This window comes from Gallus gallus, chromosome 2 (genome assembly GCF_016699485.2).
Source record: "Gallus gallus isolate bGalGal1 chromosome 2, bGalGal1.mat.broiler.GRCg7b, whole genome shotgun sequence".
NCBI classification, from domain to species: domain Eukaryota; kingdom Metazoa; phylum Chordata; class Aves; order Galliformes; family Phasianidae; genus Gallus; species Gallus gallus.
Window position 1 is genome coordinate 550,014 of NC_052533.1, and position 20,731 is coordinate 570,744.

Below are 20,731 nucleotides of genomic sequence, written 5' to 3' on the forward strand. Positions count from 1 at the left end.
CTCCCGTGGCCCCACTCCCCCCTCGCAGTCCCCAAAGAGCCCAAACCGTTCACAGAAGCCCGCAGTTCCCGGCTCTGCCGACCCCGGAGCTCCCACCCCAACCCCAACCCCAACCCCCCCCCCAACACTCCCAGCTCCCCCATTTCCAACCGCTCCCTCAGTCACGGACCCCCCCACACACACACACTCCACATCTCCACACCTCTCAGTCCCTAAAAGCCCCACAAACATTCACAGACCCACTGCATTCCCAGGACTGCTTTAATTAACCAATTAACCGGCCTGCCCCGCGGCACGGCCCCCTCCCCACGTTATGTTCCAACACACACCATTTACCATCACAACCCACCCTCGCGCCCCCACTGCCCACCAGCAGCGCCCACCCGGCACGGAGCGCTCCCTCCACTTCCACCGCTTTACCCCGAAATTCTTCCCCCTCACAGCTCTAAAATGGCCCCAAGGTGGCATCCAGGCAGGGGGAGCCCCCAGGCCAGCAGCAGCACCCGGCCCAGCAGAGGAGCTCCGAGAAGGGCACAGATATGGGACGCTGTGATGGGACACGGATGCGCTGCAGGGTGTCCTCAGAAAGGTAACAAAGCCGGAGGTTTCCCAGCAGCAGCACAGCGGAGCTGTGGGGAGCACCCTGACTCCCACAGAGCCCCAAACCAGCTCCTCGCAGCCGCTCCTCCCGCCCTAAGGCCCCAGCAGCACGCAGCCATGGATGCCAGGCAGGGTGGGATGAGCTCCAACCACAGCGCCCAGAGCCCACAGCCGAGGATGGAGAGAGGAGAAGGGCCGGCAGCGGCCCCATCCCCAGAGGCGACCCCTCGCCCTCCTCACCTACACGGGCTCAACGTGCAGAGGCAGTTTGCTGCTGCACTCGTGTGGGCTCCCCCTTCTCACGTCGGTCTTCCGGTGCCCACGCGGGCGGCGGAGCCGCTTGCAGGCTTTCTGGCACTCACTGCACCAGTAGCCCTTCCTGCCCGCGGCGCTCTGGCGGACGAACTGGGAGGCCCAGACAAAGCTCCTATTGCAGCACAGACACAGGGTGAAGTGATGGCGGTTAGCGTGCGTCCTCTGGTGCAGCACCAGAAAGCTCTGGCTGGAGAAGTTCTCCATGCACTCCATGCAGGTATACGTGATCTTCTGAGGAGGCGGCGGGAACAGGTTGGGGTTGGGCCTCTCCCACTGCTCCCTGGTGCTGCTGCCCCGGCCGTGGGGCTGAGCAGCCCTGCAGGGCGCCAGGCTGGAGCCCCCCTCGGTGCCGGAGGGTGGGCAGAACCCCGTGGCCGCCCGGATCCGCAGGTGGCGCCTGATCTTCTTCTTGGACGTGAAGGCCTGGTCGCACTCGATGCAGACGTAGGGCACCCAGTTGCTGTGGCTCTTCTGGTGGATGATGAGGTTGATCTTGAGCAGGAAGTTCTTCCCGCACACCATGCACCTGTAGAACTTCTCCCGGGAGGAGTTTCGCTGGCAGGCAGCGGTTCTGCCCACGCTCTCCTCTGGCTTTCCCAGCAGGCCAGCCGAGCCGCCGGGCTCCACACGTGCTGCTGTTTGGCAAAGGTCTGGCATCTCCTCCCTGCTCGGCTCTGCAGGAGCATCTGCTGCTGGATACTGGCCACGGTTCCCTGCACCTCCCACGTCCTCCTTTTGCAGACCCTCCTCGGCGCCGATCCCCTCCTGCAGGACCTCTCCTGGGATCCCCACGTCGGCACCTGCTGGAAATTGGGCAGGACCCCAGCATCACTCTTCCGCTCGGTTCTGAGGACAAGGCATAAAGACCCAGGGGGCTCTTCCCCGTGCCTCCCCCTCTCCTCGCCTAGGAGCTGCCACCAATGCCAGCACCGCTCTCTTCTTCCAGCCCAGTGCCTTCGTACCCAGAGCACAGCAGGGCACCAGCAGTGCACCACTGCAGCCCACCACCTCAGACACCCCAAGGGATGACAAACATCACTGAGGATGGGAGGAGTCCAAAAGATACATCAAGGACTCGTCCTTCAGTGCAAACCAACCGAGTGACTTGGTTCACAGTATGCCATACCCCATTTTTATATAGTTTCAAAGCTGGTAACTGGATTTACTGCACTAAGCCCTTCTTGGCCCATGTAAATCATGTAGAAATCCGTTCAAAAAGCCTCAGGAAAGCTCCATGCAGAGCAACCGCTGCTCTCTGTGCATGCTACGCTCCCTGAGCCCCCAGCCCGGCAGGAGGGAGGAAGGGCTCTGCCCCATACCTGCTGCAGGGGGAGGAGACGGAGGCAGGCTCAGGGTCAGCACTTCCTGGCAGCAGGTGGGGATGGGGCAGGGACGGGAGGCAGCTGGGTGGCTGAGGTCTGCTGGAGCACCTATGGCTTCCTGAGGAACGTGTGCTACAAGGGCAGAGGTGGGGATTACGACCTCGAGTGAGACACAGCCAGGGCTCAGGGTCCCTCGCTTTGGCAGACTCTCCAGGCACTCACGTGCACTACTGTCAGGTGCATCCGATGGGCTCCTGCTGTCCTCCGGGTTCCTGCATCTCCCCTTAGGAGACTGCTCTGTCTCCACTTGCAGCAGGGCTTCACTGCTCGCACAGCCAGGACCAACGGGCTCTGGGGACAGAAAAGTGCTCATCATCACCAGCTGCTGGGGTCCACAGGAGCCAGCACGAGGGCTGAGGGTCTCCTCCTGGGGTCTCAGGGCATTGGGCTCCGTGCCAGGGGGAGATTTCCAGGCTACTGATGTTCCCAACACAACCCCTGTGCGCAGCCACAGGAGCTGCCCCTACCCCTGTGGCTGAGGGCAGGGACCACTGGTGTGCTGGTAAGCAGGCAGGAGCCAGGATCCAGGCGTGGGTGAGACGCAGCATCGCTCACCTGCACCCGGCTTCAGGGACACCGCTGTGCCCTCCAGGTCTGGCTCTGCTGGCACGCATGGCTCTCCTCTTTCCATCTGCAATAAATCTTCAGGCTTGGCTAGGTCACAGTCTGCTCAAGGACAAGACAAACATCAGAGACATGACAGCATCTTTGCAGGTGCATCCACTGTCTTCTGCATGTGCTGTCATCATACAGCCCCGTCCCCATCCATCAAAACCTCATCTCCAAATAAGCTGCACGTGAGGAGTTATGAGCAAAGGCAGGGAGTTTTATGGAGGATCTGAAAAGTGCCCTCAGGCTCATCTGACAATCCATCCCTGCTCCACCTAGGATTGCTACAGAAACCTGTTCTCCCAGAATTACCCCTTACAACAGGTGTAAAGCACCCTGAAGCGCAGGAAAACAATCTGCCCTGCTGCAGGATTCGGCTTGTGCCTCATTTTTCACCTGGGCTGCACTTGGAGGGGAGCCCACGAGATGCTAAGTGGGCACCAGCTGCAGGGAAATCCAAGCCCTCTGCTCCCTTCGTCTCAGCACTGGGTAGAATTACTGACAAGCATGAGGGTTTCAGGTTGGGCAGAGCTGATTTTCTTCCTAGTGTCTGGTACGATACATTGCTTCGGCTTTAGGAGAAAACCAGTGATGGTAACACAGCGATGTCTCACTTGTTGCTGAGCAGTGCTGCACACACATTTGGCCTTCTCAGCTTCTCATACTGTCCTACCAGCAAATGGGCTGGCAGCACGAGGAGCTGGGAGGGGAAAGAATCTAAAGTGGCCAGAGAGAGATATTCCATACCATACGACACCATGAAATACTAACAGGAAACCTGACAGAGATCTTGGCAGTGCAAATCTGTATGGCAACTCAGAGAAGACGGCATCCCAGCTCTCCACAAGGAGAAGACTCTGAGCACTTTCTACCCCCTCCTGAGCCTCCCAGCCTCCACTTGCTCCCAGCGGTGACAAGAATTGGAGCTGACTGTTTGGGGCTGGAGATCCCAGTGAGGGGTAAAGGAAAGCAACCCAGAGAGAGCAGCCCAGACGGCGATGGCAAACGCCAAACCAGCGCAGATGCCTACACAGGGACAACAGCATTTCACAGTTGCTCTGCATCACGCTCCGATGCAGCTCCTTCTGCTCATCATCCAGGAGGGCCCACTCGTCCCCGCTGAACTCCACAAAGACATCCTTGAAAGTCACCGGCACCTGTGGGCAGAGGGCTGGGCTCAGTGCATCTGTCAGCTCCTCCCAGCCAGCTCCCAGACCCCAAGAGCCCCATTAGCAGCCCTGCAGATTCACGCAAAAGGTCCCTTAAGCACTTCCTAATGGGCCCACAAGCGACCTCCAGGCTCACTCTCAGCCCCTTCTTCTCCCCATCAGCCCATTCAACCTCTCAGTAGCCCCATATGCACCCCATAGGCTACTGCACTGCTCCCAAATAACTTCTTACTCCTTCAGTGGCCCATAATTGACCCCATAACCTAAATCCAGCCTGCATCACCCTTCTCCCAAAATCCTTGTGCAGGAACCCCATGGCTCAGCACCAGCCCCAGACACCCCCAGCCCCCTAATGGCCCTATAAGCAGCCCCCAGCTTCACACCCAGACCACCAAATGACCCCTCAGCTCCCAAACTGCTAAAAAAGCATCCCCCAGCTTCAGCTCCACAAAGTCCCCATCAGTAACTGCCAGGCTGCCTTACAGCCCCACAGACAACCTCTCAGCCCCCCATGGCCCCACAAATGGACCCCAGCCTGACACCCAGACCCCCATAAGGAAGCCCTATGTTGATCCCCTGCCCCACAAGCATCGTCTCAGCCCCCAGGCTGACCCGCAGCCAAACAAAGGCCCCATAACAGCCCCCAGCCTGACTCCCAGCCTCAAAACAGCCCCATAATGACCCCAGGACCGACCCCAGTCCCCCGAACACCCCTCACACCCAACAAGCAGCTCCCAGCTCAATCCCCCACCCCCCAAGAGCCTCAAACAGAGCCCCCACGTTCACCCCTGCCCCCACACGCGCCCCTCCACCCCCCCCAGCAGCACCATCAGCGCCCTCCATGCAGACACCCAGTCCAGGAACGATCCCTTCAGCCCTCGACGCCATCAGCGACCCCCAGCCCCACAGACGCTCCCTTCACACCCTGAGGGCCCCCTAAGCAGCTTCCAGCCAGACCCCCAGCAACCCCACAAGGAGTTCCCACGCTGACCCCCAGGCCCCCCCGCCGGCCCCACAAGCAGCCCCCAGGCCCACGACAACCCCCTCACCTCTCCCCTTCCCCCCTCCCCCCGAGAAGGGCCGCACCGAGGGCAACCGCAGCCCCCAGGCTTCCCAGCCCCTCAGCGCCTCCTCCGCCCGCTCCAGCCGCCGCTCCAGGGCCTCGATGCGAGCGTACAGCTCCTCCATCAGCCGCGCCGACACCGGACGGGACAGGACGGACCGGGACGGACCGGGACAGCCCACCCCGCCAGCGCCGGCCCTCCCCCATCGCTCCCACCGCTGGCCTCGTGCAGACAGCGCCCCCTGCCGTCCGGAACGCGCAGTGCACCGCCCTGTGGGCTCGCGGCGGTGTGGCCGCTCCTCGCCGTGCGTCGCGCCCTCCGGCCGGCAGGGGGCGCTGTCGCAAAGAGGCGGCACCTCCCGGCCGGACGGCGCCAGGTGCAGTCGAGGCGGTGGCGGCGGCTCCGGGCGCGGTGCAGGTAGGCCCGGAGCGGCGGGGCGCTTCGGTGGCGTTGTGCGGGGACGGGAGCCGGGCCTGGGTGACGCTGTGTGGGGAGGGAAGCGTGGGCCCGGTGCCTCCGCGCAGAACTGAGACCCTGGGTTCGGTAACCCCACGTGGAATGACGGCCCCGATCCCACGGCCCGAGAGGGAGGGCCCCATCCCGGTGTCCCCGCATAGAGAGCGAGGCCCGGCTCTGCCGTCCCCACACGGAGAGCTCAGGCCCTGGTCCTGGTGTCCCTGTGCGGGGGAAGGCTCCGTCCTGGGGTCCCTGCGCGGAGCTGAGGCCCCAGGCCCCGTTTTCCCATACAAAGGAATTGGAGGTCCCCACGTGGAGGGAAGGCCCTGGTCCCGGCCTGAACCCCTTCCTGGTGGCCCTATACTTGGAGGGGAAAGCTGGGATCGGTGTCCCCACACGGAGTTAAGGCCCTGGTGCCACTGTTCCCTAACAGACTTAAGAGCCCGGCCCCAGTTTCCCAGTGGAGTGGGAAAACCAGGTCCTGGCATCCTGCGTGGGGAGTTAACATCCCAGTTCTGGTGTCCCTGTATGGGGAGGGAAGGCCAGGTCTGGTGTCCTGGCGTGGAATTGAGGCCTCACTCCTGGTGTCTTCACATGGAGTTAATGCCCCAGTCCTGATATGCCCACCATGCCCTGGTCCTGACGTCCTCACATGGCAGGAAATCCAGTCCCAGTGTCCCCACATGAGAAGCTCGATCCCAGTGTCTCCATATGGGGAGGGAATCCCGCTCCTGGTGTGCCAAGGCCTCACTGCTCTCCCTCCCACCCTTAGCAGCTAAAGGATCCTGCAGGACACCGGGAGCAGAATAGCTGCCAGCCTCAGCCTCTCCGTTGGAGCGGGACATGGCCTCCGCGCTCCCCGGCAGCTGCCTCTGCTCATCCAGCCTCCCTCAAGCACCGGGCGAAGCCGTGCCAAGCAGCACCGCCAGCATCTCACTGTGGACAGTGGTGGCTGCTGTGCAGGCGGTGGAGAAGAGCGTAGAGGCCCACGCCTCCCGGCTGCTCAACCTTGAGCGCAGGACGGTGACCACTGAAAAAAAGTACTTGGACTGTGAAAAAACAGTGGTGGATTTTGGGAACCAGCTGGAGAGTAAGCTGACCGTACTGGGCACTCTCATCCGGGAGTACGGGCAGCTGCAGCGGCGTCTGGAGCACATGGAGAACCTGCTGAAGAACAGGAATTTCTGCATACTGCGCCTGCCCCCCGCCCCCAAGGTAACAAACTGCTCTTGGGGGGCACACAGAGGGTGGTGACGCACTGAACAGGTTGCCCAAGGAGGCTGTGGATGCCCCATCCCTGCAGGCATTCAAGGCCAGGCTGGATGTGGCTCTGGGCAGCCTGGGCTGCTGGTTGGCGACCCTGCACATAGCAGGGGGTTGGAACCGGATGAGCACTGTGGGCCTTTGCAACCCAGGCCATTCTATGTTTCTATGACGAGGACTGAGCGTGCCCTGATGCTGGTGGCACCTGGTTGAGGTGTCCCAGGAAGCTCTTTGTTTCCCCAAGCACATCAGCTGCTTGTGATGTTTTCCTGCACTAGAAATGAGAATACAACCGGGGGTGGTTGTTCGTGTATGTGTTTGTATTTACTTGAATCTCTCTGCAAAAGGACAGATGGTTACTAAATCATGTTCTTCCACACAAAAATAATATGGAAGGAAACAGAACAGTGAGAAACTGGCAGTATGCTTGCCCAGAATTAGCACAAATGAAGAAAATTCTTCAAACTGGCCATCTGAGTCGTGACGATACTTGGAGGCAGAATTTATTTTGTCCTTTCAGCGTTTGATATATGGTAGCAGCGATAAATAGAGATGCAAAAGTTCTCTCTTTTCAGGTCTGTATCAGGGCTGAGTTTGTGACTTTTACAATTGCAGGGCCCGGAGGCGTCTGAAAGTGAAACTGCTTGCTTTGCTGAGCAAGAGTGGGAGAACCTGGAGGAATGGCAGAAGGAGCTGTACAGGAACATGCTGAGAGGGAACAGTGAATCTCTGAACTCTCTGGGTAAATAACACTTTTAAAGTCAGTTCTTGATGCTTCTGGGTTAGCTGTCCTGGGGAACTTTTTCCTGCGCTCAGGAACCAAAGTTGTAGAAGCACGGAGAAGTCTGTGCCCGCTGCCAATTTAGAGCACAGCTCACATTGCATCCAGTGCCTCAGTGTCCAGCACTCAGTGGACTGGGCACTGGCTGCTGACTCTCCCAGAGCCCTGCTGGGAGGGCCTCCCAAGCGCAGCCTGCCAGCCCCTTCTCTCAGGGCTGTGGGTGTTTTTGGGGCTGGGAAGGAGTTGGCTGCCCGAGGCCATCTGCCGGTGGGCTGTGCAGTGGGCTCTCGCTGAATGGTGTGTTTTGGCCAATGGAGCTGTTTTGGGGTATGCAGCTGCTGCCAGTATTGTTTGCAGAAGTGCGTTCCTCCCCATGATTACTGCAGGCTTGGCTTACCCCTGCAGGCACCTCATTCCCAGTCCTGTCACCTGCAGCAATGAGGGCAGTTTGATGCAGCACGAAAGCATTAACGTTTCTGTTCCTCAACAGATTATTCAGTCTCCAGATCTGACTTGTCCCAGCTTCAGAGAGGAGAAGCGCCCTGCAGTGAGGTGACCTCAGCACAGAAGGAGGTTCCTACAGAACCGAGTGCAGGCAAGAGATGAATTGATAACATTTTTATCCTTGGGGATAATGGCTGTGTGGTGTTGTCCCCAGACAGAGGACATCACAAGGTGATGGTCCTGATTTACTAGAGAAGGAGATTCTCAAGAAGAACAGGCTCAAGGGGAATAACAGAGTGTCAGAAAACATGTAGTGGGTTTGATTTTTTCCTATTAGCAGAGTATCTGTTTAGGCCTGATGCAGGCAACTCAGGCAGCAAAGGAGTGCAGTGCCCTAGAAAACAAGAGAAACTTGAAGGAAAAAACAGTGTTCGGGGGCGTGAAGGCAGTGTCTGTGGGGCTGGGCGGTCACTGATCATGTTGGGGGGCTGAAGGGATCCTTCTGGGGCTGGGTGTATGCTTAGACCCAATGAGTGTTGGTCTGAATGTGTGTGCTTGGACGTAACACCGGGGAGGATGCTGTCCTGAAACATTGTCAGCTGTGAGATAAGACGAAGCCCCCTCCCTACAGGGCTGAGAAAAGCTCTCAGTGGTAGGAGCAGGAGATGCTGGGGAGAGGTTGTATTAGAAATTGGGGTGGCTGGGAGCAAGCTGGGTGCATCGAGGGAGGAGCCGAAGTGTGCTGTGATACGCAGTAAAGGAGTTTCCTCTTTACATTAGCAGACTTCAGCATTCCAGAGCCAAGCTTCACAGGTACTCTGAAGCAAAATGAAGAGGTGTGTGCGGAGGAGCAGGAAGCCACGGAGGGTGCAGAGTTTACTGAGCTCAGTGTGGGTGAGTTCTGAGCAGTGCCACAATATGCTGTGCAACTGGGGACCTGGGGAGAGCCGGTGCTGCATGAGGGCACCCCAGATGTTTCCCCTGCATGTGCAGGGCCCTGGGGAGAGAGCAAGAGCCATGCTGAGGTTAGCAAAGCAGACTGAAATATTATGGACAGTTTTACACGTAGGAAGATTGAAGTGGTGGGTAGGCAAGGCATTTCTGATATTTTTCCCTGGAATTTCTTCTGCTTGGTGGCAGCAGTCTCAGAGGAAGGAGCTGTGCTCCAGAAGAGTCCCTCAACAGATACCTGAGGGCTGGGACAGTCACCAGCGAGCTGGGATGGCTCTGTTATTCCCAACAACAATGTAATACTTGATTATTAGGCTGTTCCCAGCTCACCGGTCATTTCCTTGTTTCATGCTTTCTCCCTCACTCTCAGTCCTGGTCTCTGTTTCTTCTTGCGCTACATCAGAGGCATCCAAAGGACTTGTTCAGTTTTTGTTGGTATTTGCCCTGCTGTGAGTGCTCTTTCTCATGTCCACCCATAGTGTCACCTCTGTGTGTTGTCACCTTGTTACATACACATCCAGAGCAGCAGTGGGCACATCTCAAGTCAAAAATTGGGAGTGTTTATGTGTTCCCTTTCAACAAAAAGGCTGCACAGGTGGGTCACCACATCCTGGGAGGAGAGGGAAGGTGGATCTCGTGGAAAGGGCCACCACTATCTGAAGAGTGTGAAATACTGGGACATTGGTGTATGGAGGGCAGCAGATGCACTGGGAAGCGAAGTCCCACCCCAGGTTCATGAGATCTTTGCACCTGGGAGGAGGAGGACAGCTGGAGGCAATTTTGGAAACTCTGGGCAGCGCTGAAGTGCGTGCTGTCTTGGAAGGCAGCACTTCTCTCTGCTCCCTCCCTTGTGGCTTCTCACACTCACTGCTAAGCCAGCTGAAAGGGAAGCATTCCTGTGCTCTTCACTCATATTCAGTCTTCTTTTAGTCCTTCAGTTGACTTGATTGGTACAGCAGTGTTTCATGCTCCCTGCATAAGAGGGGCTTGTTTGATGCAAGGGTGGCAGGGGAAGGACAGGGGGATTTTAGAAGTATCTCCTGTCTCCCGGCAGTGAATGTCCCCTTTGTTTTTCCCCTCAGTTCCAGCTGATGAGGTGATAGCATTCAAAATAGAGCAGCTGGACTCTGATGAATGCCTGCAAAGCTCAGAGTGTCCCACAGCTTTATCCGGGGAATCGGAAGACATGTTTTTTCAGAGTGCCAACGAGGCGCTGCCCTTTGACAGTCAGTTCAGCTCTCCTGTGCCCCTGGGAAACCAGAGTCTGAGCAGGTTGGTGCCATCTGCTTCTGGGGAAGGTGATCTTGGTGAAATCAGCACCGTCACATTCTACAGGCAAGAGTATCCCGAGGAGAGGCCTCACTCATGTGCTGCATGCAGGAAGGGCTTATGTCTGAAGAAGATGCTGATGATGCAGCAGCAGAATCACAGCACGCTGTGTGGCGGTGAGCCCACTGAAGATGAGAACATCTTTATCCATCAGCCTCACCAGCAGATCCACATTGCCACGGAGAGCTTCAAGCAGAACCTGAAGGTAAAAGCTCCTGCTGGCATCTCAGCCACAAACAAGGCACGTGGCAGCTCCAGGTGCATGAAGAGCATCAACACCAACCGCAACAAACCAGGTCACCCACAGGGGAAGCCTTACAAGTGCAGCAAGTGTCAGGAGTGCTTCTCCCAGAAGAAAACCCTCATCATCCACCAGCGCGTGCACTCAGGCCGGAGCCCGGGGGTCCTTTGGTGCTCATACTGTGGGAAGACTTTCAGCCATCCCTCCAATCTGATCCGGCATCAGAGGATCCACACTGGTGAGAGGCCATACCAATGCAACGAGTGCTTGAAGCGCTTCACCCAGAAGCAGCACCTCCTTCAGCACGAGAAGATCCACCTGCGAGAGAGGAACTGCGCGGCCAGGAATCATACAAGGGAGGCACCGCTATAGGGCTTCCAGGTTGTGCAGGGCTCACGTGGCCCTGTAGCCCCTGGGTGAGAAAGGCAGGAGAGGACAGAGTCTCTGCTTCTCAGCATTGAAGTCTCTCTATTTATCATAAAGGTCCAAGCAAAGTAGAATTAGGATCCACCATGGCATGACTGCCCTCTTCTTCGTGGTGGTGATGATGCAATACCTCATAGTTAGCTGAAAATCTCTTAAGAACAAAAGTGTTTAGGGTCTCTCCAGGTTTGAATCAGTTATTTGAACTGGTTACAGCCAGGTAAAGTTTATGGAAGCAGCTGCTTTTCACCTGGAGTTTCCCTCCATACATTCCTTGATGAATTTCTGCTGTGTTTGGTTTCATGGGCAAGCTTGAGTGACACATTCAAAAGACTCCAGGATATTAAAGACATGCATGAGGGAAGTCTCACTGATGACTTGCAGGGAAACCCTGGGTTTGTACCGCAGTGACGGGAAATCCCTTTTTGTCTTGCTTCTGAGCACTAATAGAGGCAGCGTTGCCCAGGCTCCTCCCAGTACCTCTTGGGCTCCCAGTGGAACTGAAAGGGGAAACAACTGGTAAGCCAGAGGTGGTGCTCAGCTGTACACTCAGGCTGAAGTGAGCATTGGGATAACATTCTGCTAACTGCCTCAACATTAACACTTTTTCCTTTGTCTTTAATTATTGTCTTCATATCTCTTTCCTCCTGATAGCGTGGGGTATGTATGCTCTTTTGATATTAGAGGTGGGCTTTTATTATATCCCAAAATGAAACACGTTCGGCCAACGGCCCAAATACATCATGCAACTTCAGGGCTCACAATGCTGCCTGACCTGGATTAAAGCTGCTACTTGATCTCCCCGTTGCTCATGGGGCTTTAGAAACCTCTCTGCCACTTCCTGGTCCCCAGGTGTCTGCTAAGGGGCAGGTGCAGGGGGCTGGCTCATGCTTGCAGGGACAGAGGTGTTCCTGGGCAGGTATGTTAGCCTGGAAGCTCTTCTGTCCCAGGAGTGAGCTCTTCCCAGGACCTTACTGTTCAATGCCACCTGCCCTGACACCGGAGCACAAGACAGGAGTGCTGCTGTGCCTGTTGCAGCCAAGCAGAAAGGCCAGCTCCAAGCTCTGGTTTAAGCTAACCTGGTTCCTGCAGAATCTGGAGCAGGTTGGAGTGTGCCTGCGTGAGCCTCCTCATGCTGCAGGAGTAGCACAGAACCACTGCTGCAGGAGTGTCAACTGCTGCAGGCATTTCTCTGTCACATCTGCCTGTGGCCTCTTCTCAGCTTAGTGCTGCTGAGGTCTTTGCTTTCTGACATGTCTGAGCAGCTCTGTGTGTGGTGAGCCTCTCTTTGTGCGCTCAACCATTTTTTTTTCCCCAAAAAAAATCTCTGGTGACAGAGTGTTCCATGTTTTGTTACTTGTTCAGTGCATGCGTGGTACCACGAAGCAATGAACGCGGACCAGTTTTGCTTTGCTGTGTGACGTGCTAAGGAGAATCTCTTGGCAGTTAGCAGTAGAAGGCATTTGAAATCCAGACAGTCTGTTTGGGCCTGTTCAGTAAACTGATCCGTCCTGCAGTGCTTCCTGCTGACAGCTGCTCAACTGCTTGTTTCCTTCTTCCCTTTTTGTTGCGTAGACTTGTGAGCCTCCAGGGCAGGGAGCACATTTCTGTCATTTGCAAAATGCCAGTTCAACCTGCAGCGGTAGATACTTGATTTTTTTATTACCATAACATTAAACTTGAACGGATTAAAGCTGTGAAGCCTTAAGTGCTTCTTTTTTTTGGGAGAGGTCTTTTTGAAAAGCACTTTACCTGCTTGCTTGGCTCTGGGTGTGTGTCCATAGGGAAGGACTGTGTGTGTGGTCACCGAGCTCCCAGGGGTCCTGCTGTGTTTGTAGCACCCTGCCTCACTGATGGGAAGACACACCTACCTTGCATCAGAAACACAATGGAGTGGGTTTTCATTGCATTTTTTGTTTGTTTGTTTTAATGCTGCAGTAGAATCTGAGCATGAGAGCTGATTTCCATGTGTGTGTATCTGAGATTCAAACGGTGCCGCAGAGCCAATAGCATTTACAGATAGGATGGTAATAAGCTCGCTGTGCAGTTCTCACCCTGCAGGCAAACCAAGTCGATGCTGCCAGCGAAAAGTTTTCAGCAACCACAGGATTGCAGCCATCATCAGTTCAGCCCGTTGGAGTCGGGGCGAGCAGGATTATTCTGAGATACAAACATGGAGGTGCTGTTGCGTGAAGCAGCAGTGGTGCTGTGATGGCAGCAGCCTGAATGTTGGATAGGATCGCTTTTGTGGTGGATTATTCTACAAAGCAACAACTACAGGCGACTTTTCTGTGCTGTTACGGCATGATACAAAAGGACAACAGAAACCATGGAAGCCTGCAGTGTTACCAACCCTGCTCCATGCTGCACTGCTCTTGTGTATGTTCCAGTGCTGACCTCTTACTGCTTAGTTATCGTTAGACAGTTTGGTTTTCAACAGTGATTGAATAAAGAAGCTGCCTGCCTACAGCAGCTGATGTGGTGTTCACATCTGAAAGGTCTCCATAACATCAGCCATAAAAGAACTGGTGTTGGGATAGTGAAAAGTTGGGTGTTTCAGTATCATAGAATCATAGAGTGGCCTGGGTTGAAAAGGACCACGATGACCATCCAGTTCCAACCCCCTGCTATGTGCAGGGTCGCCAACCACCAGACCAGGCTGCCCAGAGCCACATCCAGTCTGGCCTTGAATCCCTCCAGGGATGGGGCATCCACAGCCTCCTTGGGCAACTTGTTCCTGTGTGTCCAGTAGTGCGGGCTGGGAAGGATTACACCATCTTAACAGCACTGCCATGGTTTTAACTGTGAGACTTCATATGGTAGCTGCTGCCGAAACATCAGAAGTGCTGATGTGCTCCGTATTTCATCACTTATTGATGCTGCCTTTGATAATACAGATGAAGCAGTACTTTGTGCAGTGAGTCATAGTTTCCCTGTTGGAGCCGAGCTCTTGTATTTCAGAGATCGATATGTATATTTATAACAGATCACGGAGCTATTTTGAGGTTTGTGCTGCTTCCATTTTAAAAATTCAGCCCTGAATCCAAGAAGAAATGTCAAGCAGCACAGAAACGCACTGCTCTTCCAAGGAGAAGAGAGAAATCCTTCCCTCGCACAGATGCGGTGATGCTTACAGGACGGAGCAGAAGCTGCAGGGAAAGGCCAGGGAAGATGCAGAGATCAGGAGGACGTATTTCAGGAGCATGAGGTCTCCCACGTGCACCCAGAGATGCGTTGTGGTTTGTTCATTGTGGAATACCTTCTGCTGTTAGAACACCTCCACATCTTTTATTGCTTCACCACTTCAGATTTGCTTTGTGAAAGCCTCTCTGGGCATCTTGCCACATCGAGGCAGGAATTATTTGCATGCCATGGGAATGCTGCCACTTCGGTGTTCTGGAGAGGCACGCTGACATCCAAGCTCCTGTGCACCAATTAAACAGAAGACACAAGAGTGTGTGTAGGTACAGAGAAGGCCCTGTCTTCTGGCAGCCCCTCGCCAGCAGTATCAGAACAATGCATGTGCCACACAACTGTCACCTGGCTCCGTGTCCAGCTGGGGTGGGCCAGACCCTATGGATGCGCTGAAGGAGGGGATCTCTGCTCCAGCAGCCCTTGGGGTGGCCCCGTGGAGGACGCACTGGAGGAGCCCACCTGGCTCTGGTGGCACAGAACCACATCTTTGGCATCACGGAGCACCTCTCGGCCAAGAGCATCTGGTGCCATCTACATGGACTTGTGCAGCGTGTTTGGCACTGTCGCACACGGCGTCCTTGTCTCTGTGTTGGAGAGATGTGGATTTGATGGATGGACCATTTGGTGGATAAGGAATGGACTGATGCTTGTACTCAGAGTTGTGGTCAGTGGCTCAATGTCCGCATGGATTGGTGACAAACGGTGTTCCTCAAGGGTCGGTATTGGGACCAAAGCCATCTCATGTCTTTGTCAGCAACTTTGCTGATGACACCAAGCAGTGTCCTGCAGTCTTATACTGGAGGGAAGGGCTGCCACCCAGGCAGGGCTGAGAGCTGGGCTATGCAAACCACCTGCTGTTCAACAAGGCTGAGTGCTGTGCTACAGCCTGGTCAGGGCAGTGCCAAGCACTGATATGGGCTGGTTGGATTGAGTGCAATCAAACAAGGAGGAGGACTTGGGGCTGTTGGTGGATGCAGAACTGAACACCAACAGGCACAGTGTGCTTACAGCCTGGAGAGCCACCCGTGTCCTGTGCTGCACCAAGGCAGCGTGGCTCTCAGATCCCCCTGCAGTGCTGGGCTCAGCTCTGGGGATGAGGTGAGGAGGTGATGGTCCAGCGCCTGTGATGGAGGCACCTCTGTGGGGACACCTGCATGGAGTGGAGGACTTCGGGTGCTTTTGGCCTGACCGTGGAGGTCTCCCATTAGGACGGTGCTCCTCTGGAGGTTGGCAGAGCAGAGCCATGGAGGTGACGCCCTCCAAATCCCAGCTGGGATCCCACAGCGGTGATGTCTGCTGTCCTGTGGCCGTGGTGGCACCACGGAGCTCCCGAGAGGAACCACGGGCACGAGGACGGGCCTTGGGCTCCTTCAGATCGCAGACCTGCAGTGTGGCTCAGGTTGGGTCCCCTCGGGGTCCCTCTGGTCCCCCCACCCCATCAGGGCCCCCCACAGCAGAGCGGGGTGGGAGATGCCCAAGGAGAAGAGCCCCCAGCCGCCGTCCCCGTGCAGGGCTGTGTGTGTGCCGGGAGCTCCTGGGCTGCGGTTCGAGCCCAGCGCCGGGTGCTGCCCCGGCACCGCTGAGCGCAGCGCGGCTCCGTCCCTTCGCAGCCCCCATTGGGCTCCGTGTCCCCGCCCTGCCCTCCCAGCACAGCAGCCCCGCCCCCAGGTGCGGTGTGCGGGGCGGTAGCAGAGGGCGCCGCGGGGCCGCCATTCGTACGGGCATGGCCGGGCTGCTGCTCGTGCGGGCGGTGTCGGCGCGGCTGCTCCGCCTGGAGGGCCGCCTGGCGCGGGCGGAGCGGCGGCTGAGGGCCGCGCTGGCGCTGCGGGGCCGCGTGCGGGCACTGGAGCGGCGTTTGGAACCGCCCCGGGGAGCGCCGCGGTGCGGGGACGGCGCGAGGGGTGCGCGGCAGCGCCGGGACTGCGGCCGAAAGGACGGGGGGGGGAGCGGAGCCGCCGCGGGGAGCGGTGAGTGGGACGGAGGTCTCGGGGGCTGCGCCGGTCTGAGCGGTTCCGTGTGACACCGAGCGGCGCGGCTCGGCGGTGCGGGACCGGAGGGCGGCGGGCGGGCAGCGCTGCATCACGGCACGGCACGGCACGGCGTGGCACGGCAGGAGGAACCTGTGCGCGTCTCTGGAGCTCGGAGCTCCGCTGAGAGCTTTGGGAGATGTGCCCGAGGGGTGGGGAGGGGCCTCGCTCAGCGAAGGGCGCAACCAGAGGGGGGTTCTGCAGCGCGAGCCCGGGGAGAGCTGGAGTTCGTTTGGGATACAGGAGCTGATGTTACCTTAATTCCCCACGCAGAAGACAGCAGTATCCGTGTTAAGGAAGAGGAAGAGTCGTGCACAGCTGCGCAGGAGGAGCTGGAGGCTGCGGGAGCCGTGCAGGAGCCGTGCCCAGGTGAGTAACTGCGTGCCCAGGGGGGAAGGAAACGGAGCTATTAAATTACAGGCCTTGTTGGGGTTTTTTTTCCCTCTTCTCACACGTTCCAAACCTTTGTTAGAATGCCTGCAGGTTTCGAGCAGAGCTGCCAGTCCCGGCTGCTCAGCAGACGGTGTTCCATTGCTTTGGTGGCACTGCTTTGCCCCACTGAGCAGCTGCTGTGCTTCAGAGCTGACTGTCCTCACTCCTCACAAAGGGCAGCAGCTCTCTCTGTTGGCTCTGACAGTTTTATTTGGTCTCCAGCTTGTGAAGCAAAGTGGGATTTTTAGACCCTCCTGTCGGGTTCCATGAATAACCCGGGCTTATGGGAGCCTGTGTGAAATCCAGGGTTGGCTTGAGGGGAAAAAATCAAATCAGACCAGGTCTCACCCTTGTAACATCCTCAACTGAAGCACTTCTGGTAAGCTTGCCTTGGGCTTTCTCCAGGTCAGACCAAGGGAGGCACGGAGGTGTACAGCAGGGAGCTGCCGGGCACAGCGCGTGAAGACCTCCCAGGAGACACCGGTGAGGATTCCTTGGGTCAGCTCCCACTGTAGGAATGGCCCCTCAGTGCCTGCTGACCTGTTGTCTCCCCCGAAGCTTTGTGGGCGCTTTTCTTGTCTGTGTGAGTTTCCAAACCTCCTTTGCTTTGTGTCTTTTCTCTGGTGTTTCTCAACTGTGTGCGTTTTCCCCAGCAGAGTCTCAGACCTGCATGACTGCGGTTTTGTCGTGGATTAAACAGGAGGAGGAGCTGCAGTGCCCCGAGCAGCAGGGCTCAGAGAAAGAAGAAATCCCTACAGAGCCAGGTGCAGGTCGGTAGTGAATTCCAGCTGAGGTTTCCTGGGATAGTATGTCTAATTTAAAGTGTTTTTTGGTCTCTTAAAATGTCGTGGCCTTATAACGTAGGCAGTGAAAGAACTGGTGTAAACCTCAGCCTGCTGGTTGGTGTTTGTTCCCAAAGCAATCAGGTTCTGTGCCTTCCCTCCCTCTGCAGCCTCAAACTGTCCGAAACACTGCCTCGGTTTGTGGTTGAGGGGCAGTCGAGGGGCAGGGGCACATCTTTGGATCCAGGCTCAGCCTCAGGGAAGGTTTAGGTGCACAAATCTGCACTGGGATATTAAATGCAGTCTTGTGGAGCACAACCCAGGACAGTTCAGTGCAGCTCCTGATTGGGTGATTGAAGAGGGAATGCATCATCTCCTCTAAGTTCTTTAGGCATGGTAAAGTTACTGTAGAGTAAATCAGACTCTCAGTCTGCCCGTCACTGTACGGGAACTGCCTCCCTGAGTGGTTTCACCCCACAGAAACAAAGAGTCACCCAGGATATTGGCCTGGTGTAAGGCTGGATCAGCTCTGCCTACACCTTTTCCTAGAGATTCCTGTTCTGAGTGCTCTAAGAGTCCTCAGAGCACAGCAAGAGAAGTAAGAGCTTGGGATGTTTGTGCAGTGTGGATGGCGCTGGTCTCAGCTGGCTCACCTGTCGTCCCCTACAATGCCCCGTGGAGCCTTTCTGTAGCAACTCTGAGCAGTTGAATGGGGCACAGTTCTCAGGGGACAAAAAAATCACAGAGCATTGAGAAGCCTGAGCTGAAGACCACTGAGGAAAATCAGTCTGGAAAATGAGACACTGGAAACTTTAATTCTAGAAAGAGGGAATTTGCAGAGCGGTGGAACGAGAGGCAGAGAAAAGCAGGGTTTGCTTTGTTCGGGGTAAATCTAGAGCTGTGCCTCAGCTGCTGAGGTGCCGGGTACCTTCTGGGTTGGATTGTTAGGAGTGGGAGGAAAGCAGGAGGGGTGTCTGGAGGAGAGGCAGCTATCAGCTCTGGCTGCCTTGTGCCAGCAGCGCTGTGATCAGCTGCAAGTCATGAGAGCCATCCTCTTGCCTCAGCACTGCTCTGAGCTCTCCCCACATCAGCCCAGCCTGCAGAGGCAGCAGCTCACGTACAAGGAGGGGTTGTGTACACTGAGCTGTTTGCCTGGCTTTGCTGCCTCAGCATGGACCTTTGCTTCGTTAGCTTTGCGGTGGAGCGCTGAGCTGCGGTGGTGTCTGCCCTGTCGGATACACAGGGAACTTAGGCCCACATGTTAGAGAGCTGACTTGAGAGCTGGAGGTGTTGTATTAGTGATTATTCACATAGATTTTAATTGCAAAAAAAGACCATTTATTGTCCTGGGGATTTCAGTGGAACACTGTTTTTTCACTCTCCCTCAGTATTAAAGCCTCCCATCATACTTACTGTGTCCATCCGTTGGTTGGCACTGCGTGGCCATAAATACAGCTTCTGGATACCATTAAGAGATTTCCTTAACTGAAAGACTGTGGAATCTGTCTGTTTCAGTGCATGATGAGAACAGGAGGGACACCCTGGCCGACAGCTTTGTAAGCACGATGTGTGACTCCGGCATGCTGGAGAGACCCGAGGAGAAGTTTCACAAGGATCCCAGCCCCGCACTGACGTGGGACAGTCAGTGGGGTTCAGAAATGATGGAAACAACCACCAGCAGGAATGGCTTTGGAGGTGGTGCTCAGTACGACCGAGCCTTTGGTGAACACCTGGATCTCTTTAATGCTCAGCAAAGTGATGTCAGAAAGAGACTCTGCGTGTCCAGCGGATGTGAGAGGAATTATATCCAGCAGGAGCATCTTTCAGCTCTGCAGGGAGCCCAGGAAGAGCTGCTGCCAGTCCCCAAGTGTGAAAACAGTCCCATCGAAGTGGCCTTTCAGCACCCAGTGGATGCTGCAGGGGAGAAGTTTGAAGGGCTGCCAGCCAAGCTCGCGCCAAGCAGTGCGGGTAGAACCAGGCTTCGTGAGCACAACGGCCTTTGCAGAGAGGACCGGCCGTCGGTGGGGAGCAGAGGGAAGCTCCCTGCAGAGAACGTGCTATCCAGCCCCTGCGAGGCCAACACACGGGATGCGTCAGAGGCGCCCAGGGGCGGCTTAGCGAGCCAACAGCAGAGCCAGGGCAAGGGGAAGTCTTACATATGCAATGACTGTGGGAAAAGCTTTGTTTGCCACTCCTGGCTTGTCCGACACCAGACCTCTCACACGAGCGAGAGGCCCTACAAGTGTTCCAAGTGTGACAAAAGCTACCGCAGGAAGGATTATCTCTTAAAACATCTGCGCCGCCACTCGGGAGAGGGGCTCTTCCCATGCCACCTCTGCAGCAAACGGTTCGTACTCAGGAGGAGTTTAATTAAGCATCAGGAAAGCCACGTGCAGAGAACACATCAGACTGCCATCCGGCCCTGCGCAGAGATCAAGGAATCTGTGCTGCACTCCAGATAGGAAATCCTGCCCTGCTGTGGGCAGCCAGGCAGGTGCACAGCGGGGTCTCCCAGCTCAGCGCTGTGCCGCAGGCAGGAGGTTGCTGTTGGATGGCAGCTCTCTGGGTGGGGAGGGAGGGACGTTGGTGTTTGTTTTCCATGCAGTGCATCGGGGCGGTGTCCGGAGCTGCCTCACAACTGCATGGCAGTTGGACTCGATGGCTTTCAGAGGTGTCTTCCAAACCTAAGGATTCTGTGATCAGTGCTTGGCTGTGGGGTATGCAGGAAATCTGCAGCGCTCACAGCTCCTGAACCCACTCTGGAGAGAAGTAACATCAGCACAGTGCTGTGTGATGCTCCGGGCTGGAGGACGTCCAAAGTGTCATCCCAGGACACCTCGGAGTCCAGAAACAGATCTGAAGGTGACTTCAGTGTGCTGAGCACAGGGAACCGTGTGAGCTCTGAGAAGGGCATCGCCAACCCCAGGGCTGCATTCCACCTCCTGTGGTGGTGGTGGGAGCACCCCAGTGTGACACCACAGTGCTGTGCCTCCTGTGCAGCCTTCGGGTGCTTTTCCGTTGTGCTTTGTCGCAGCTCTGGGGGTTTTTGTGCAACCTGCTGAGTTGTGAAGGCAGTCAGAGTCAGTGTTGGTTGGACGTTCTCCTTCAGGCGTTGTATTGTTGTGGTTTTAGCGGGGGAGGATTGCTGCTGGGAGTCAGATGTGCTGCTGCGTCGCGTTCCTTTTGATAATAAAGAAGCTTCTCGTGGCTGTCAGTGGCACTGAGCCTTGCAGGGTAGAAATGCAGAAGCTGAGGCCGAATCAGAGCC

At 56.3% G+C, this 20,731-nt stretch overlaps 3 protein-coding genes across 12 annotated transcripts in view; 2 read left to right on the top strand and 1 right to left on the bottom strand.

The window, feature by feature from the left end:
* GIMAP7L5 (GTPase IMAP family member 7-like 5) overlaps positions 1–20,731 on the top strand; it is a 598,436-nt gene that overhangs the window by 142,882 nt on the left and 434,823 nt on the right. The gene's annotated exons all lie outside the window — the stretch shown is intronic.
* Positions 248–5,364, bottom strand: ZNF746 (zinc finger protein 746). 4 transcript variants are annotated; one of them, XM_015281184.4, is made up of 6 exons: positions 5,162–5,364; positions 3,937–4,063; positions 2,853–2,963; positions 2,460–2,588; positions 2,235–2,369; positions 248–1,715 (listed from the first exon to the last, which is right to left on the bottom strand). In XM_015281184.4, the coding sequence occupies exons 1-6, from the start codon at positions 5,261–5,263 to the stop codon at positions 841–843; spliced, it is 1,479 nt and encodes a 492-aa protein (XP_015136670.2). In that variant the 5' UTR covers positions 5,264–5,364; the 3' UTR covers positions 248–840. The 4 variants fall into 4 exon arrangements, with proteins under 4 accessions (XP_015136670.2, XP_418475.5, XP_015136672.2 ...); XM_418475.8 differs by having other exon boundaries at positions 248–1,718; XM_015281186.4 differs by lacking the exon at positions 2,235–2,369.
* On the top strand, positions 5,520–20,680 carry ZNF767 (zinc finger family member 767). Of its 7 annotated transcripts, none has more exons than NM_001278140.2 (9): positions 5,520–5,556; positions 6,368–6,810; positions 7,474–7,600; positions 8,130–8,234; positions 8,864–8,977; positions 16,523–16,618; positions 17,087–17,164; positions 17,335–17,451; positions 18,979–20,672. In NM_001278140.2, the coding sequence occupies exons 2-9, from the start codon at positions 6,439–6,441 to the stop codon at positions 19,923–19,925; spliced, it is 1,956 nt and encodes a 651-aa protein (NP_001265069.2). In that variant the 5' UTR covers positions 5,520–5,556; positions 6,368–6,438; the 3' UTR covers positions 19,926–20,672.

What these genes read in the sequence shown, in the direction of transcription:
- ZNF746 (XM_418475.8), bottom strand. Translation starts at nt 5,263, where the DNA reads ATGGAGGAGCTGTACGCTCGCATCGAGGCCCTGGAGCGGCGGCTGGAG. An exon ending in TGAAATGCTGTTGTCCCTGT is followed by an intron (nt 2,964 to 3,936) that starts GTAGGCATCTGC and finishes GTCCTTGAGCAG; the next exon opens with ACTGTGACCTAGCCAAGCCT. An exon ending in GTCCCTGAAGCCGGGTGCAG is followed by an intron (nt 2,589 to 2,852) that starts GTGAGCGATGCT and finishes TTCTGTCCCCAG; the next exon opens with AGCCCGTTGGTCCTGGCTGT.
- ZNF767 (NM_001278140.2), top strand. Translation starts at nt 6,439, where the DNA reads ATGGCCTCCGCGCTCCCCGGCAGCTGCCTCTGCTCATCCAGCCTCCCT. An exon ending in TGAATCTCTGAACTCTCTGG is followed by an intron (nt 7,601 to 8,129) that starts GTAAATAACACT and finishes GTTCCTCAACAG; the next exon opens with ATTATTCAGTCTCCAGATCT. An exon ending in TCCTACAGAACCGAGTGCAG is followed by an intron (nt 8,235 to 8,863) that starts GCAAGAGATGAA and finishes TCTTTACATTAG; the next exon opens with CAGACTTCAGCATTCCAGAG.